The sequence below is a fragment of the Osmerus eperlanus genome, chromosome 4 (genome assembly GCF_963692335.1).
Source record: "Osmerus eperlanus chromosome 4, fOsmEpe2.1, whole genome shotgun sequence".
In the NCBI taxonomy this organism is placed as follows: domain Eukaryota; kingdom Metazoa; phylum Chordata; class Actinopteri; order Osmeriformes; family Osmeridae; genus Osmerus; species Osmerus eperlanus.
In genome coordinates this window covers 20,744,494-20,761,994 of record NC_085021.1, presented here as the reverse complement: position 1 = coordinate 20,761,994, position 17,501 = coordinate 20,744,494, and the positions used below count along the sequence as shown (strand labels likewise).

Sequence of the window (17,501 nt, the reverse complement as noted above, 5' to 3'; positions counted from 1 at the left end):
ATTACTTCAAACCCTCAAGAGCTGAATAAGCATGTGAACAGGTTGCATCCTTGGCCTTCAAAATTCATGCTTTCTCTTAGTCAAGGCTCCCATCTCTCTCTCTCTCTTTCCATATATCACACACCCTCAACAGTCCGGACATGTTAACACTGCAACAATAGCTACAGGAACATGACCAGACCAAGGACCAGAGTCCTCAGGGAAACTAGAAAGTCTGTGTTTGGCTATAAAGTTGCCAGTTCAGCCCTGTACTGTGGCTTGCTCACATCAGGACTCTCTCTCTGTCCGAGATCTGGAGAGAGGGACACCCTGTCTGGCCTTGAGCTCAGCGTTCCCAGCTAATAGAGACTTGCGGTGTGCTTTCAGAATTCTCTCAGAATTCCAACTGCCAATTACATGCCTTGGGCTATCGTAGCCTCTATATCACTTCACACACAACAGCATCGGCTAGTGTGGAGGAGAGCGAGGAGGGCGGAATAACCATTATTCATCTCCCAGCTCAGACTTCTCGTATAAACAATGTGTTGATATAAAGACGTTTTGTCCTCTGAGGTACGGTACATTCGTCTTACACGCGTGACGTCTGATATCTCGAACCCCGTGGAGAAGTGCTGAGCTTATGAAAAACTCGCCTTAAGCTAGCGCGCTTTTAAATCCTACAGTTTGTTGGCTATTTCAGTGATGATATGCGTGAATTGTTTGTGTTGCTGCATGAGTCAGCAATTCCTGGATTATTCACTATTGTGCATCTATTTGGGTGTGCTTTGCCTTCGGCAAGGGCACAACCTTTGTTCTCTCACATATATATTATTATTATTTCTTTTTGCCCCCCTAAAACTCAGTCAATATTTGGCCTACATAGACAACATAGGTGTCAAAAGTTTCGTCTTGGTAGCGATTGAGTTGCTTCTATTGGAATTTACGTTCCGTTGCATGGTTTAGGCTCAAGTTAAGTTTTTGTGGCGAAAAGTGAAGCGGTGGCTAATTTGCTAGCCACAGTCACTGACGTTACTAACGTCACTACGTCACTAACGTCACGAAAACACGCGTGACTACCTTTGGCAGAACATTCATTTCGCATCTGTTAACTTGGGGGATAGCTAGGCTAACTATAGCTTTACTGCAAGGCAGCTGCAGAAACGCCACAAGCAAAGAGGCCAGGGTGATAACTATTTACTCATTTTACTTTGTGATATGACACACAATTGTAATGTGTAATGTACAATATAAGCTGATATTATTAAGGAAGTACATCTACTTTCGGAAACAGTAGTCTACTATTTCACTGAAGTATTAGCATCATGACATTAGCCTGTGTTGCCCGGGCAACACATACTACAGTGGTCTATGATGTATCTGTTTTCAATCGTTAAAATAAACATTCCTCACATATACATTTTCGTTGTAGGATTTATTATGACATTAGATTACAAGTAAACGATTTGTGGGTGAAATTATCATTACCTGTGGTTTCAATCCAGTGTATCACTGCAACGCTGTAGCCTACGCGAGACACTACAAAAACATCTACACAGCTGTTTAGGAAGTCAAACGGCGACAGAACATGTTCGGCACTCCCCTTACTTAAATCAAAAGTCTATCTAACTACTAACCTGAACTTCATTGCCACAGCCTAAACTTTGTCAATCTGTTCATGAAAATAATTAATTTCAGCCTAAACCGTACAACGGAACGTTAAATCCAATTCAACCAACGCAATCGCTACCGAGACGAACACAGTAGTACTGTAGTCTAGTACTGTACCGTAGTAGTACAATTTACCGGAGCAGCTTCTCCACACAGGGTTATATCGCATTTTGTGTTGTTACTGACAATGATTGCTACCAGCGAGCTTTTTATGAATGAGCGATTTTCCACTAAATAAATGTCAAGCTTATTTACGTTTTGGGGGGCATATTTTCAGTTAGCAGATGGTACTGTTTGAATCGCGATTCCATCTTCTACTGCCGGTAACGTCGTAGAATAATCTTCAACGGGGGTTCTTTATTAATGAATGAATGCAATATGAGTAGGCTAAATGCCTGAAAATATCACGAGAAGGGAAAAACTTAAAAGGACGTTTAAGTCATAGAGATTAGGTACATTTTTACACCGGTCTGCCAAATTTCTTTGTTTTGATTCAGCTATGGGGCTGCCTCTTGCAGGGGAAATTAGAAGACATCTATTTCATTCTACATTTCACTTGTATTTTGAGTTGTAAATGAGCAGCAAAAAAAGATGCTTTTAAATCTATGTAATCTTTATAAATAATAAGTATGCATTTTTATATAAAATATAGCCTACAGAAATATCAGTTGTAAAAATGTCATTAAAAAACGGACCCCTGTGCAACCGACGCAAGCAAGCACACCCTACAATTTCCCCAGAAATTGTACCCTCTCTAGTTATTCCTTGTCAGGTTACACATTGTGCTGTTTAATTGGCAACATATTTGGATTCTTTTTGGCACTCACACACACACATGGAGAGGCGTAATCATCGCTGCATGGTTAGACACCCGTGCTGCCTTAAACAGCCCTAATTGGTGAGGAAAATTCAATACATGAAAGCAGGCGACGTCCTCGAAGCTGACATGAGACATCTTCAACAGCTAGAATGGAAATTCACTCAAATCCTGTTATAATGTTTCTCGTTGTCTAAATCCTCCTCTCTTTTTCCTCGTTCTCGTTCGAACCTCTCTCTACTGAACTGATGCTTTGCCGTTAGCTGTGGATCAAGTTACTTTTCTCATTTCGTCTGTGTCAATAACATGACAGTTGAAGCTGCAGACCAATAAGAGCAGGTGGATTGCCAAAATCCGATCCGAAATGTAACACTATTAACCCAGTATTTCAGAGAAAACCACTGGTCTAGGGCCTGTATTTACCAGATATGGACCAGCATCTGATCCAGGATCCGCCTGGCTGTAGGATCCTGGGGTGAAGCTGCTATGACCCCCACAGCACGGACACACAGCAGGGAGGGAGGGAGGAAATGGCAGTTGGGACTTCCTGCTGAGAGCTTGAAGGAAAGGGGTAGGGGTTCATCAACACACGGGTGCAAAGGAACTTGCGGCTAGGCAGGTAAACATTACATTGTAGCTTTGTTCTGTGTAACCTGTGCATGAGTCCTCCTGTACTCAGTCTTGAGTGTAGGCCTACTATCCTGTATCCTATCTGATGCTAGCAGATGAACAAACATCAAATGTCAAACACGTCCGGTTGGACGTCATTCCAAGCTACGTCAATAAATCATGACGCAGTGGCGACCATTAATCTCGCTCTCTCCTCCTCCTGCTAAACTAGTATTAGGGACAAAAGCGGGGCTGTAAAGCGCCTCTGTTCAGGGGTCTAATGTGTGTGATCTGGTCTGGCTGGCACTAGGCCTTCATGGTGGTGACGGCCTCCCTTCAGATGCAGCAATCAGCGCCCACCTGTTCCCTTATCAGCCTCTGAGTGGGGAGGGAGAAAAAGACAGGAAGGGAGAGAGAGGGGGAGAGACAAATTAGAAAGAGAGAGGAAAAGAGAGAATGAAAGAGAGAATGAGAAGTGCTGCAGGGCTACCAGTCTTGCTTCCATTAGCCAGGCACATGCCTGTGAGGCCCAATCTGGCCCTATTTGTTCCCATTATGCTAATGTCTGCTTTAGGAGGTGGAGGCGGCATGTGGAAACTTCTGAGAGACGGAATAAAGGAAGGGAGCTGAGAGACAGCAAAAGAGAGGGGGAGGAAGAAAGAGAGGGAGAGAAAGAGGGTGAAAGAGTGAGGGAGGAGAGAGAGTGAGTGAGTGAGTGAGAGGGAGAGTGAGAGAGTGAGAGAGTGAGAGAGTGAGAGAGTGAGTGAGTGAGTGAGAGAGTGAGTGAGTGAGTGAGTGAGTGAGTGAGTGAGTGAGTGAGTGAGTGAGTGAGTGAGTGAGAGAGTGAGAGAGTGAGAGAGTGAGAGAGTGAGTGAGTGAGTGAGTGAGTGAGTGAGTGAGTGAGTGAGTGAGTGAGTGAGTGAGTGAGTGAGTGAGTGAGAGAGAGAGAGAGAGAGAGAGAGAGAGAGAGAGAGAGAGAGAGAGAGAGAGAGAGAGAGAGAGAGAGAGAGAGAGAGAGAGAGAGAGAGAGAGAGAGAGAGAGAGAGAGAGAGAGAGAGAGAGAGAGAGAGAGAGAGAGAGAGAGAGAGAGAGAGAGAGAGAGAGAGAGAGAGAGAGAGAGAGGCTTAATATGTAACATGGCAGGGAGGAAGAGGAGAAGAGCGAGGTGGGTTTTTTGTCAGGTATTAGTGTCTCTGAGACGAGGGAATGGGGAGTGGTGCGAGTGGAGAGGAGCTCATGTGGATAGCTCGCCGTCAGAGGACAACCGTTGTTTCTGTCTGATGTTTGGAGGAGAAGAGGCCCTTCAGTACCCTCAGGAGATCCCCACGTGTGTGATTGTGTGCTAGTGGCATAGAGGTGATGGGTTTTCAGGCGTAATTACTGTATTCTAAGGTTTTTAATGGGCAACATCTGCCGCAGTAGGTTACCGTGCGTAGATGCTGTGCAGATTATTCTGTGATGCATTAAGCCATGATGGGGTATGGGGTAAGCCTTGGGTATCTTTAGAAGGGCTATTACGTAAGCTAATTTTCAGCAGAAAATCACTCAGAGATGGGGGTTGATGGTGTGAAGGATACTGGAGCTACACACACACACACGCACACACACACACACGCACACACATACATGCACACACAACCATCTTAATACTTCATCACTCCAAGCCATGTCGATCCACCCCCCTCCAGGGACAGATTAGAAACGAGGGGATATTCTCTTGCTTTTCTCATCGTCTCCCCTTTCTTCTTCGTGTCTTTCTTTGTCCTTCACCTCTTTGTCTTTATTGCATTTTTTCTTTCTTTCCCCGGCCCGTCTCTTTCTATTCCTCTTTTTGGATCTGTATTTACTCTTCTCTGTATATATATCTTTCTCTCTCTTCTCTCTCTCCATCTCTACCCCCCCCCCCCACACACACACACTCACCCACTCTCTCCATTCCTATCTGCATATCCGTATCTACTTTCCTTCTTTCTTTCTACCTGCCCCGCCCCCCTCTCTCTTTTCCCTCTACCCCCTCCTGTTCTCTCTACTACTCTGCCTCCGTCCTCCATATCTCCAGCCTGGAGCAACATCTCCCTGCTGTCGTCTCCATCTTCCCCAGGCGTGGGAGACGATGGTATGATCATGTGATCAGGTCGGAGGGCGGTAATGAGGAAGTGGTGCTGCGATGATGAAGGACCTGCCTAAAGCATCAACATCATCCTGCTGTCTAAGCCAGCCAGGGGAGTTGGTGTGTGATGTCATCATGGAGCGCCAGGAAGTGCTGACAACACAGAAGTGCTGCTCCCTGGGCTAGCCTGGGGACGAAACGTGTGACGTCATCATAGACAGACAGGGTATGCAGAAGTGCCAGCCCAGGGAGTTACGCGTGATGTCATCAAGGATGGACAGGGAAAGCGTTACAGAAGTAATTAGCGTTCACGACCCGGCTAATCGTTCTCTCGAGGTGCCAAATCTTTAGACGTTAAGTAAAGTTGGAAATCCTGAGGTGGAATGCTGCACCTTGTTCCCTCGTGATGTCCTGTAGAACTGCAGAGGGTACCCTTCTGCCCTGGAACATGATGGAGCTGGATTTAAATCAAATACTTGGCTTAGGTAGAGCCCACTCTCACAGAAGCAATTTCATCTCAGTAAATATTACCTGTCCTCTTCACACAGTGCTGCCATTCATATTCATTGCCTGAAAGGATGTGAAGGTGCTATTTGCACACATTTGTTCTTCCTATACTTGATGAGCTTAACACTGGACTCACCAAAGGATACGCTATGAATATGTGAGAAGTGGGAATGGTCATTTCATGGTTCGATAACATTTTTGGAGAGAGGAAATGAAATGAAGCAATCTAATGGCTCATTTTCAGATTATCGCTTCAGACCTCGGCCAAGATGTGTCTAAAACGGTCTACATTATTCATAAACCATTTCCTAGTTAGGTGTGAGAGGGCATTTATGAGATAACATTTATATGACCCTGCTTTATTGGGGCGGGAAAATTACTTACTTAAAATAGAGAAAGCGTGGAAAATAAGTCTAGCTTAGTCCCATATTTGAATTACAGAAACACTTCATTACGCAAATTTGAAAAATCTTTTTAAAGCGATCAATACATGGAAATGCACAACTCGGCAGTCTTGGTATTGCTCTGTGGTTGGTTGTGTTCTTGTCTGGACCATTTTTCTCCAGCAAAAAAGGACCCTTTGTTATAAAGTCCAGTATGTAAATTATACCAGGTAAAGGACAATTATGACATAAGCCTAATTGGTTTCAAGACAAAGCTCTCTTGGGAATTCCACTATCTTTCCTGGTGTTTCAGTCATAAAAGCAATTCAAAGCCCACATAAAGGCCTGCATTTAGATTCGTAATTTGTTTTGAACGAAGCTTGAGGGTGCTTGACTCAAAACTAGTCTTCTTTAATGTACTGTGTTTGCTTGATTTCATTATAGTTATAATAGCAGTCTAATAAGCATTCAAATGTGCACCTGTTTACAAAATTCTTTAGGCTAATGTAAAATGTGTTGATTTCAAGCCAAGTTTGCAGTCTTTTCTTCTGCAAGCTTAGTGGAGAGGAGAAGAGATTGGTTGCCAGCCAACACAACACATACAATAAAGGCCCTCCAAAGAACAACACAATATATCCTGAATTCAGCTGCATCAACAATTGTATTTGTCTTAAAACAACCTAACTACATTACCCAGAATCCTTCATGCATTCCACTCCTTGACAGTTGTTTGACGCTTTGGGTGTGTCTCAATACCCATACTACCATACTATGTAGAATGAACAATGTTAAGACAAAGTTCTGTGTCCTAAATGGATTAGTTTAGCAGACGTCTCATCCAAAGCAAAGTAGAGGGGAGATTTGAACCTGTAACCTCTTGCTCTGCAGTCAAATGCTGTAACCACTGAGCCATACCCATCGCCATGTGCTATTTTATCACAAAACCTTTGCGTGAAATTACATTGTCATTAACAAAAGATAGCATACACTTATCTGATAAGGCAGGAAGGTTATTTTTCATAGCTAGTCCTCAACGTAGCTGCAAAGCTACATGCTCTGCCCTCCCCATTCCCTTCCACAGTTCCAAACTGTAACGCATGCTGTGCGTTTGACGGCCTTTCCCTTTACAAAGATTGACAACCGGATAAAGGGACAAACGGGGAAGGCGATTAGAGAGGACGGCTAGCTGTTAGCTGCTCACAACCACAACCCTGAGCTATTAGCTTCTATTTAGTTGCAGGATATTTATAGGGCACCTTGAATTGGGGTCCTGCAGCAGGTGAATCTCAGAGCCACGGCGGGTAGCAGTGATTAATGCCTGAATAAGGGCAGTTTATCAGGCGTCCAGCAGCTTCAGAACCAGTGAATGTCAATACAATTAAAGCCAGTGGCAGAGGCAGGAGAGAACGAGGCAGCGCCTATCTTCCGATGGCAGACAGGAGAAAGGAGAATGTGTCTTGGAGGAGGTTTCTGCAGTGGGCTATTCAGTCCTTAATCACCTCCACTTCTCATTAAGACCTGCTTTTGTTCCTTTGCCTGCTTTTCTTTCCCTGCGAGGACAGATAAAATACGTCAGGCTCTGTGATGAGAAGGAACACCAGAACACCGGGTTCTTGACGAGTTTTAAGATACCTTGTTAAATGCAGAGAGAGAGGGAGAAGAGAATGAGAGAGGGGAAGAGAGAAAGGAAAAGAGAAAGAGAGAGGGAGAGAAGAGAGAGAGAAAGAGAAAGAGAGAGGGACTGTGACAGAAAGAGAGAGAGAGAAATAGAGAGAGAGAGGGAGAGAGAAATATAGAGGGAGAAGAGAGAGACTGGGAAAGTGACAGAAAGAGAGAGAGAGAAACAGAAATAGAGGGAGAGAGAAGCGAGAAGTAGAGGAGGAGGGATGGTGGAGTCAGTCAACTGAGAAGGGGACCTGAGGGTGATGAAATGACAGGCAGAGAAAGAGACAGAAAAAAAGAGTGGGATACAGAAAGAGAAGAGCGGGAAATGGACCGTAACAGCTGATTATTAGGGGGCTGCCTCCGTAATGGTTAAACGGTTCTAGAGAGTTGGATGTGCACCTCCATACCATTACAGACTATCGTAAGCTTCCAGCTCCAGCAATTACAGTGACCACTGAACTCATCCTGTCAGAACATTCGATGCTCGCCAGGTTCCACAGCGACTCTGTCTCCATAATCTCAGTCGTACCAAGTCGTGAATGCACACTGCAGGCTCCGTTCTGTCTCTGCAGTGCCTCGGCCAGTGTGTGTGTCGCCGTACTCAGCACGGACAAGATAGAGTTTGATGTTGATGTTGCAAGCCTGCTGTCCCAAGAGCTCTGCGTCACACAGCAGTTCTGCTCCTCTGAATGTGTTGGTGCAGCTCTGTTGGGACTGTCACTGATGTCACAGCATTGTACTGTACTCTGTGTGGAGATTCAGACTTGTAAAACAGGAATAATAAATAAATAACACCTGGCTCACTACAGCCTGCCTAATGGCTGGGCTGGGGTGTGCTGTGTATGTGCTGTGTGTGTGCTGTGTATGTGCTGTGTGTATGTGCTGTGTATGTGCTGTGTGTGTGTGCTGTGTATGTGCTGTGTGTGTGTGCTGTGTGTGTATGCTGTGTGTGTGCTGTGTGTGTGTGCTGTGTGTGTGCTGTGTGTGTGTGCTGTGTGTGTATGCTGTGTGTGTGTGCTGTGTATGTGCTGTGTGTGTGTGCTGTGTGTGTGTGCTGTGTATGTGCTGTGTGTGTGTGCTGTGTGTGTATGCTGTGTGGGTGTGCTGTGTGTGTGCTGTGTATGTGCTGTGTGTGTGTGCTGTGTATGTGCTGTGTGGGTGTGCTGTGTATGTGCTGTGTGTATGTGCTGTGTGTGTGTGCTGTGTATGTGCTGTGTGTGTGTGCTGTGTGTGTATGCTGTGGTCTCTTCTGTCCACTGTTCGGTTCACAGAGAGATCACAAGGGTCAGAAGTCAGTGTGTGTTTACATTTAGTCATTTAGCAGACACTCTAATCCAGAGCGACTTACAGTAAGTACAGGGACATTCCCCCCAAGGCAAGTAGGGTGAAGTGCTTTTCCCAAGGACACAACGTCCTTTGGCACGGCCGGGGAATCGAAACAGCGACCTTCTGATTACTAGCCTGATTCCCTAACCGCTCAGCCACCTGACTCCCTGTGTTGATGGGCGAACCATCGTCCTGGAGATAAGAGGAGGGCAGGAGGGAAGGGAGACGGGAAGAGTTGAGGCACCTGCAGCTGTACTGCACCCCCAAGGGTCAACACCAATCGCTGCGTTCAGGAAACCTCTGGAAGGATGTGTTTCAACACGCTAGGCGAAGCAGAATCGGGCTCAACGTAGGCACACTGTCTGGTCTAACGTACTGTAAATGTGGGTGTGACATTTTACAACATTGGTGTTCTTGAGGGTACAGCAGTTTGTGCAACGCAGTCAAAGCTGGAGTGAAACATCAAGCTGGTGGCAACTTGTGTGGTGGCATATAAACTTCCAATAGTGCCAACACAGTACCACTTGTCTGTGAGCGGAATCATTAACATGCAAAGCAGGTCTTCTTCTCTACAAACTCACTGTGGTCTCTGTTTCCTGAGAGCAGAGTTTATTTTGAGACGTCTCTCTCTGTGTGGCAGTCTATTCTTCTTCATCCTCCTCCGTGGAGATGTCCCTGAGCTGTGGGGGGTCTGCTTGTTCAGGAGAGCTGAATCTCCATACCAGAGTCCCACCCAGACACGGGGTCTCACATGAATTGCTTCCCCAGTCAGAGATCCTTTCGTCGGGTGGCAGAACCACTTTTATGAGGCTGGGAGATGAGAAACTTTGTTGTTTCTCGACGTTTCGTTTATTGGAGACAGTTCCCCTTGATTCCAAAACAAGTTGTAAAGGAAAGTTAATGCGTCTAGGTGTGTTGTCACTGTGCTTTATCTGCTGAATGCAAGACAGAAACAGAGGATTGTCTGTTTTCAGTTGCGCAACCAGTCGTAACCCGACAAAGTTTATGGTAGTCTGTAAAACATTGTGCAAAATCATATCTGATCTTGACTTTTAAGGATCAAGTTAGTAATGTGCTGTGGAGGCATTGTGTCGGATGTGTTATCGTTTCCTTTGATTGGGACTTACGGTAGAGAGTAATAGCATAGCTGGTGTGTTTGTGCCCAGAGTTTTGTCAGGAGTGTATACAGATCATTTCTCTGATGACAGCCTGTTTGGCAACGATACAACTATTTGTATAACTGTATAACTAAGCCACATCAGGTGTGAAATGAATCTTGCTTTGCTTGCTGGGTGAAATTGTAATTTATTTCATCATTTGTGGAGTAAATTAGCTTTTTTCTTCCTGAGTTGAGAGTTGCTTGACGAGTTATATAGCTCATTATTGACAATGTGCAAGTCAGAGTTATACTATCTGTGCTGTTGGGAAACTAACTTACATTTATTTATTTATGCTTCACTAGCATCCAACTGTTCTGTAATTGTTTCTGCATAGGCCTCAATCTGCAAAACAAATACATTATAAATATAGAACAGGAAGCAGTCTTTGTTACAATCTATGGTAGATTAGGTGAAGGAGGGTAAAATATCCCAGAAAGAATGGAATTAATCATTCCTAGCAAAACACTTGTGTTTTTTCACACATACCGACGGCAGCGAGCTGCCATACAAGGCGCCGGCCTGCCCATCGGGAGAAACTTGGGGTTCAGAGTTTTGCTCAAGGATACTTCGGCACATGGCCTGGTAGGAGTCGGGGATCGAACCACCAACCTTGCGATTAACAGACAACCCTCTCTACCCCCTGAGCCATAGCCACCCAGCAGCTGCAGTGTTTATCTGGTTTTGCGGCCGGATGGTGAAAACGACTTATCTTCTCTAAGTCTCTGTGGCACATTCGCAGAGATAATAGTCAAGCTGAATCTTCTCAGGTTAATACTGGAGTGCAGGGAGAGGAGTGGGGAGATGGAGAGGAGGGGGGGGGAGAGGGGGAAATGATTCTGCCATCTCGTGGGTCGAATAAATCATCCAAAACCACATGATTTATATGATGGGGTGCAGCCTAGGTTTAAATAAGAATTCATCTTTCATGCAGAGGCGCTGTGTGCCAGCCCTGAGAAGGAGAAGACAACAAGGGAGAACAAACATCAAATTGTCCTTGCATTTTTACTATCTTTTATCTCCATTTCTTTATATTTGGTTATGAACAGATTTTTTAGAAGGGGGAGGGGGGGTAGGTGGAGGGGTGTGTGAAGAGAGTACACTTTTGTTTGGAGACGCTCAATAACACTTGCTGCTTGTGTGGTTGCTATGACGCTGAACACCAAGTATGATCGAGGAGAAGAGTGTTTCACCAGGCAGAGTGAGTCAACAGGCAGACAGGACAATAGAGGCAATCCAGAAATCACAGTTGAGGGAAATAAACAACTCGACACACAGTAATATCAAACAGACGGAGACACAGTTAACACTTTATCTGAACTACGGTGGAACGAGGCTTCACAATGACCAGAAAGGACGAGGGGTGTAGGAATATACAAACATGCTGATAACAAACAGATGTGAATTGGACTCCAAACGACAGATTTAAGGGAGGTGTGGTGGTGAAGTTTGTGTTTCATGCTCTCTTATATCCACACTGAAGAGGACACAATCTAAACACACTCAACTAATTGTAGTTCTGTTGTCACTGCTTGCTTGGTGGCCTGTCTCTGATATGCCGGTGTTGGTTGGATCAATAAACAGACCTTCTAAAACAAAACAAAAACTCAATCTGTTGAAAAGATGGCTTTTGTTGTCCAACCAAGAGACTTGGGAAAAACAAGACAAATGTTTTCCAGATAGTTCCATTAGCTGCACAATTGTTTTCTTTCATAGCGTTTTAAGTTCTATGTATTGAAAGTCTGTTGGGGCAATAAAAGATCACCCTCGACCTCTATACCTCCACTCAAGAGCTCTCAGTGGACTCCACCATCCATTCCAGTAATTCAAAGTAGAAAACCATATTCCGAATAGTGAAATTATTCCATGTTTACCAAGGTTTCCCTCAGACATTCCACTCGGTTCCTTCATCCGTCTCCTTCACATGCTCGAGTATGTCTAAAGAATGGCTCTTACTCCAGCAGCATAACCATAGCTACAGTAGTGCACTTTATCAACCAACCGGGTTACAGCTTTAATCTTCTCTCCCAGAGTACACTGGCTGAGCAGAAGGTCTCGATAAAGGCAGCAGACTGGCATTAGTAGCTCGCTAACGTCCACGCAGGCAGGATCGGAGAGTAGCAATCAAGCTGTAATGACAGACTGGCCCCAGGACCCGTATTCTCTCTAATCTCCCACATCTGGGTTCAATGACTGCAATTAATTCCGGTGTTAACGAAGCCGTGATAGGCTGTGGTGGGTACACAAACAAGGTGGTGGGGAAGGGATAGCGGGGGAGGAGTTTGGGGGGGGGGGGTGGAGGGGTGAGGCAGAGGTTAAACTAAGAGGCAGCATCGACTGCAGAACAAGGAGGTGGAACACGGATGGAAGCTTCAGTGTGGTTTCAGACCAGCGAGGAATCTAACCAGCACCTTCGCCTTCTCACACACACCCTTTACCTTTTACATTTCCTTCATTGAGCAAATGCTTTTATCCAAAGTGACGGTCAAATATTGCAAGTAGAAAGTACGGCAGAAAATCAAGGCTCAGAAATGCACATTTCCCAGTTTTTTGGTGATCAAGGAACGTTTTAGCTGACACAATGAAAAGGACCCACATCTCAGCTGAAAGGCACAATGCAACAGTAATAATATCTCAATTTCAGTGCAACAGAGAACATCTCCCTACAAGATTACGTGGCACAGAGAAGCAAAAACAGCATCATATCTTAAGTTGCGACATCAAACATGTTTGTGGGGCCGTCTCTACGAGACAGTGGTGCAACAGGGTTTCAAATACAAAATGCAGAGAAAGGACTGATTTCATTTACAATCAAATGTTTTTTTTGCCATGTTAAACAGTAAAAAAAAAAAAAGTTTTGACATTTGTGGCGCAATTTTTTTTATTGTGGCTGGCCGCCACAAATAGATTTACATTTAGTCATTTCGTGGACGCTCTTATCCAGAGCGACTTACGGTAAGTACAGGGACATTCCCCCGAGGCAAGTAGGGCGAAGTGCCTTGCCCAAGGACACAACGTCATTTTGCACGGCCGGCAATCGAACCGACAACCTTCTGATTACTAGCCTGATTCCCTAACCACTCAGCCATCTGACTCCACAAATAGATCAATGTATGGGAAACACTGGTGGAAGCATCTGCCATCCTGGGTCATGTACTCCACTACCACCGGTTCATGTTAATATGGCCTCAGCAGTCTTTTCTGGGGATGTGTAAATACTTAGGACGGCTGTTGTGGGTATAATTGTGGTGATGTATGGTGTGGTGCCGGGGTGGGAAGTGAGAGTTATTGTTCATTATGTTTGCGTACAGGGGAATGGTTAGGGATGAGGAGTGGAGTTCCACTGCATTAATCACTTCCTTCCTAAATACCTCAGACATTGTGTTGCTGGTATGTGTGAAGAACTCTACTTTCTATACACACACCAGCACACAAACACACACACATACCAGCACACAAACACACGCACACACAAGCACACCCCCCCCCCTCACACACACACACCCACACCAGCACACACACCAGCACACAAAACACACACACCAGCACACACACCAGCACACAAAACACACACACCAGCACACACACACCCCCACACACACACGCCCACACACACACACCAGCACACACACACCAGCACACACACAAGCACACACACACCCCCCCCCCCCACACACACACACACACACCAGCACACACACACCAGCACACAAACACACACACACACAAAGAGATTTAGTATTCAGTCACACATGCAAACGCACACACACAGACACACATAAACATATACAATCTAGTCTACAGGAACACGCACATGCGCACACACACACCTTCCCAGTGTGTCCTGCTTGGTGTGTCTAGTCTCACTGCTGTTTCCTGTCCTCCAGACTCCTCTCTCCACCAGAGGCAGAAGCCGCCAGCCACAGACCTGTGCTACAAGACGGACATCAGCAGCCTGATGGACTTCACCTCTCCAGACTCCTCTCTGGACAAAGGTAGGGTTGCCAGCATTATGTCTCGACTGCCCTGTCAAAATATGCCCTTCAATTTGACAAGCAAAAATATCCGCCGTGAGCTTGGTTCTGCTTAGAACAAGTGCCAGTGAAGTGAGTGTAAAATTTAACTTGATAAGATTTCTTAAAATATGTATTTTACTTAAATGAAGATGAGCCATTTATACTGCAAAACAAGTCCAACTAGATAATAATGATCACACACAGATGGATAGTTGTTGCAGTATGTGTTGTGAAACTGGGGATCTGAATCACAAAGCTTCTGCTTTTTGAGAATTTTGTTCTTATAATGATTCTGCCTGGTTAAATAAAGGTTAAATAAAATAAAATAAAAACACGATAACAACACTAGCTCTGACTGTGACTGTGCAGCAGGAAGTGGATTAACTGGTCTTGTTAGTTCTACTCCACCACCTGTCAATCTCTTCACCTGACTGTTTTTGTGAGGTGTTTTCCACCCCTCACAACAGCCTACGGTGAGGGTGGGCATCCTGGCAGTGTAGCATCTGTGTTCCAGGATATTCCTGCGAGAGGAGGTCCAGGGGAGACTGGAGTAGCCCCGATAGCTCCACTATCCCTCCTGGGTAATCCAACATGGCATTCTGACAGATCTAACATGGTTCTCCAGTCGCCGGCCAGGCTCACTCTCAGGGCTGCAACCCCACTGAGGAGCTCCTCTTGGGGGTTATTAGGCCCACGGTCCCCCTCTCCCCCCTCTCTTAAACTCTGGAGCTGGCTGGTTGTCAAGCACAACTGGGGATGTTTAAGGGTAGGCCATTATAAGGCTGGATATGGCAGACTGGACTACATGTCAGGCCTCCATAACAGCATTGATTTTGAGGAGGAAAACCCCTCCCTGGTTGTGCTTGGGGGCACCTGTCTAAATCTAATTGATGAGCTCTTGTGTTACATTCCCAAGTAAGTCACTAACTTACTTGTTATGTGTATTTTAATCCAGGTGGTTAACTCACACTGTCCTACAGCCATCATACAGATAGCATGATGTCATAAATCCACATACTCACAAATGGCAGTTAAGGGCATTCTTGAGGTCTTTATGACATTCCATACTAAGTCAATCACACGGTTTATGTGCAGCATCAGACAGCTGGTGCTTTAGTTCCTCGGAACTGTAAACGTGCAAGCTAACACACACACACTCCTACACACACACACACACTCCTACACACACACACACACTCCTACACTGCTATCTACACACACACACACACACACACACTCAGCCAGCAGTGCCAATACCTTGTATATCACTGTGAGTTTCCTTGGTATGGGAACAGGGATCAGGGTGCTGTAATATCAGAAAATTCATCACTAGTCTGCAGTGGAACACACATTCCCCTCTCTCTCTCTCTCTCTCTCTCTCTCTCTCTCTCTCTCTCTCTCTCTCTCTCTCTCTCTCTCTCTCTCTCTCTCTCTCTCTCTCTCTCTCTCTCTCTCTCTCTCTCTTCCTATCTCCCCCTCCTTCTCTTTTTCTATGCCTCTCTCTCTCTTTCTCTGCCTCTTTCTCTCTCTTTCTCTGCCTCTTTCTCTCTCTTTGCAACTCTCTTCCTATAATTTTCTCACTACCTTTCTGCTTATTTCTCTCTGTATCTCTTTCGGTCTCTCTTCTCTCTCACACACAACCTCTCACACCACACTCCCTCCTCTCCACTCAGTCGCACCCTCGACCCACATACCAAGAGCTGCATGGGCAAGCAGAGGAGGGGGAGGAGAGGAGAGGGGACACAGGGTACGGTGAGGGTCGCTAGGGGGAGGGCAGAGGGGGAGGAGAAGGGTGTAACAGGAAGCTCTCCACTATGGTGGGACAGGTGCAGCCTCTGCACATGAACTTCCTGTGATGTCAGTGGTTAAAACCGCTGGTCTGGGAAGGGAGGGGTGAGGTGTGTGTACATTCTGTATATAGAAATGTGTGCGTGTGGGGGTCGGTGGGTTTGAATAACACAAGAACAGTTAACACTGTGTACTGTATGCACACAGCTGGAGAGAGAGAGAGAGAGAGAGAGAGAGAGAGAGAGAGAGAGAGAGAGAGAGAGAGAGAGAGAGAGAGAGAGAGAGAGAGAGAGAGAGAGAGAGAGAGAGAGAGAGAGAGAGAGAGAGAGAGAGAGAGAGAGAGAGGGGGGGGGGGGGGAGTGAGAGAGTCAGAGACACCGCTGAGCACCAGCATTTTTTTTTACCTGGGTGACACGTGTCAACTCCTCCACAGCCCTCTCCAATAGCCAGAGGCAGAATGGCCTTTTAACCCTCGTGCTGCCTTCGGGTCACATGACCCAAAGGTTCATAATGAACCATCGTTGTGTTTACCCAATTTTACCCAATACAAAAACAAATAAAAATAATTTTCTTTTAACATTTGCAATGTGGGGGGTCTGAGACAGCCCAACGGTTAAAAGAAAATGCTTCACTTTGTTTTTGTATGCGGTAAAGATGTCGCAATACGACGGTGGGTCACAATGACTGATGGGTCAGAATGACCCGAAGATAACACAAGGGTTAATTGCCTGCAGCAGCAATATGGGCCTCCAGTGTGATTTACACACAGCAGGAATATCTCGGCAAAACTGCCCAGTCACCGTGCCCCTGCCAGTGTGTCCTCAAGCCAAGACCAGGTTTCTCTCACAAACACTGCGTGTATTGTTACATTGCACTGCAGGTACAAAAAACACGCCCGAATCTTGTATCGGATTGCCTTCCTCCTGTTTCCTACCCTTACTGTTGTTTAAGACGCTGCAGCAACATCCTAGCTCCCCCGCCCCCACCCTACCAAAGTGCTCTCTTTGCTTCATTACAGCCAGCAACTGGAGACCTGAACCCAAAGGTCAAAGGTCATCCATGCATGGTGGAGAGGTCATCATCCCGATCTGTTCAAGAAGGAACAATATCAGTGTCCATCAGCAGTAATGTACTTGAGTCATTTGTGTGTGTGTGTGTGAGTGTAGTAGTCGCCACTTATGTTTACCAAAACCTCTCCTTAACCTCCCCCCTTCCCCCTCCCCTTCTCTCTCTGCCCTCATGCGTTACTGACAAGCCAGTTCAGGCCTCAGTACCTCTCCGTCTTGCACTTGAGGTGGCCGGTAAAAAGGCAGTCTGGCAGCTAATCTAGGGTGACGGGCTGGAGTGACGGGCGCAGGATTGGGGGGCCGGCGGGCTGGCAGAGGGATGAATGGCAGCTGCAATGAGGCTGGATTAGAGCTCCCCTGTGCTGATTACTGGGAGGGATGGAGGGAGGGAGGGAGGTGATAGGAGAGG

At 45.9% G+C, this 17,501-nt stretch overlaps 1 protein-coding gene across 4 annotated transcripts in view; it reads left to right on the top strand.

Moving 5' to 3' along the window:
• Positions 1-17,501, top strand: part of kazna (kazrin, periplakin interacting protein a) — a 151,412-nt gene that overhangs the window by 89,001 nt on the left and 44,910 nt on the right. For all 4 annotated transcript variants that reach the window (XM_062460167.1, XM_062460168.1, XM_062460169.1 and 1 more), the window contains one exon: positions 14,109-14,216. In XM_062460167.1, the coding sequence (XP_062316151.1) occupies positions 14,109-14,216 (108 nt within the window). The remainder of the gene's footprint in view (positions 1-14,108; positions 14,217-17,501) is intronic.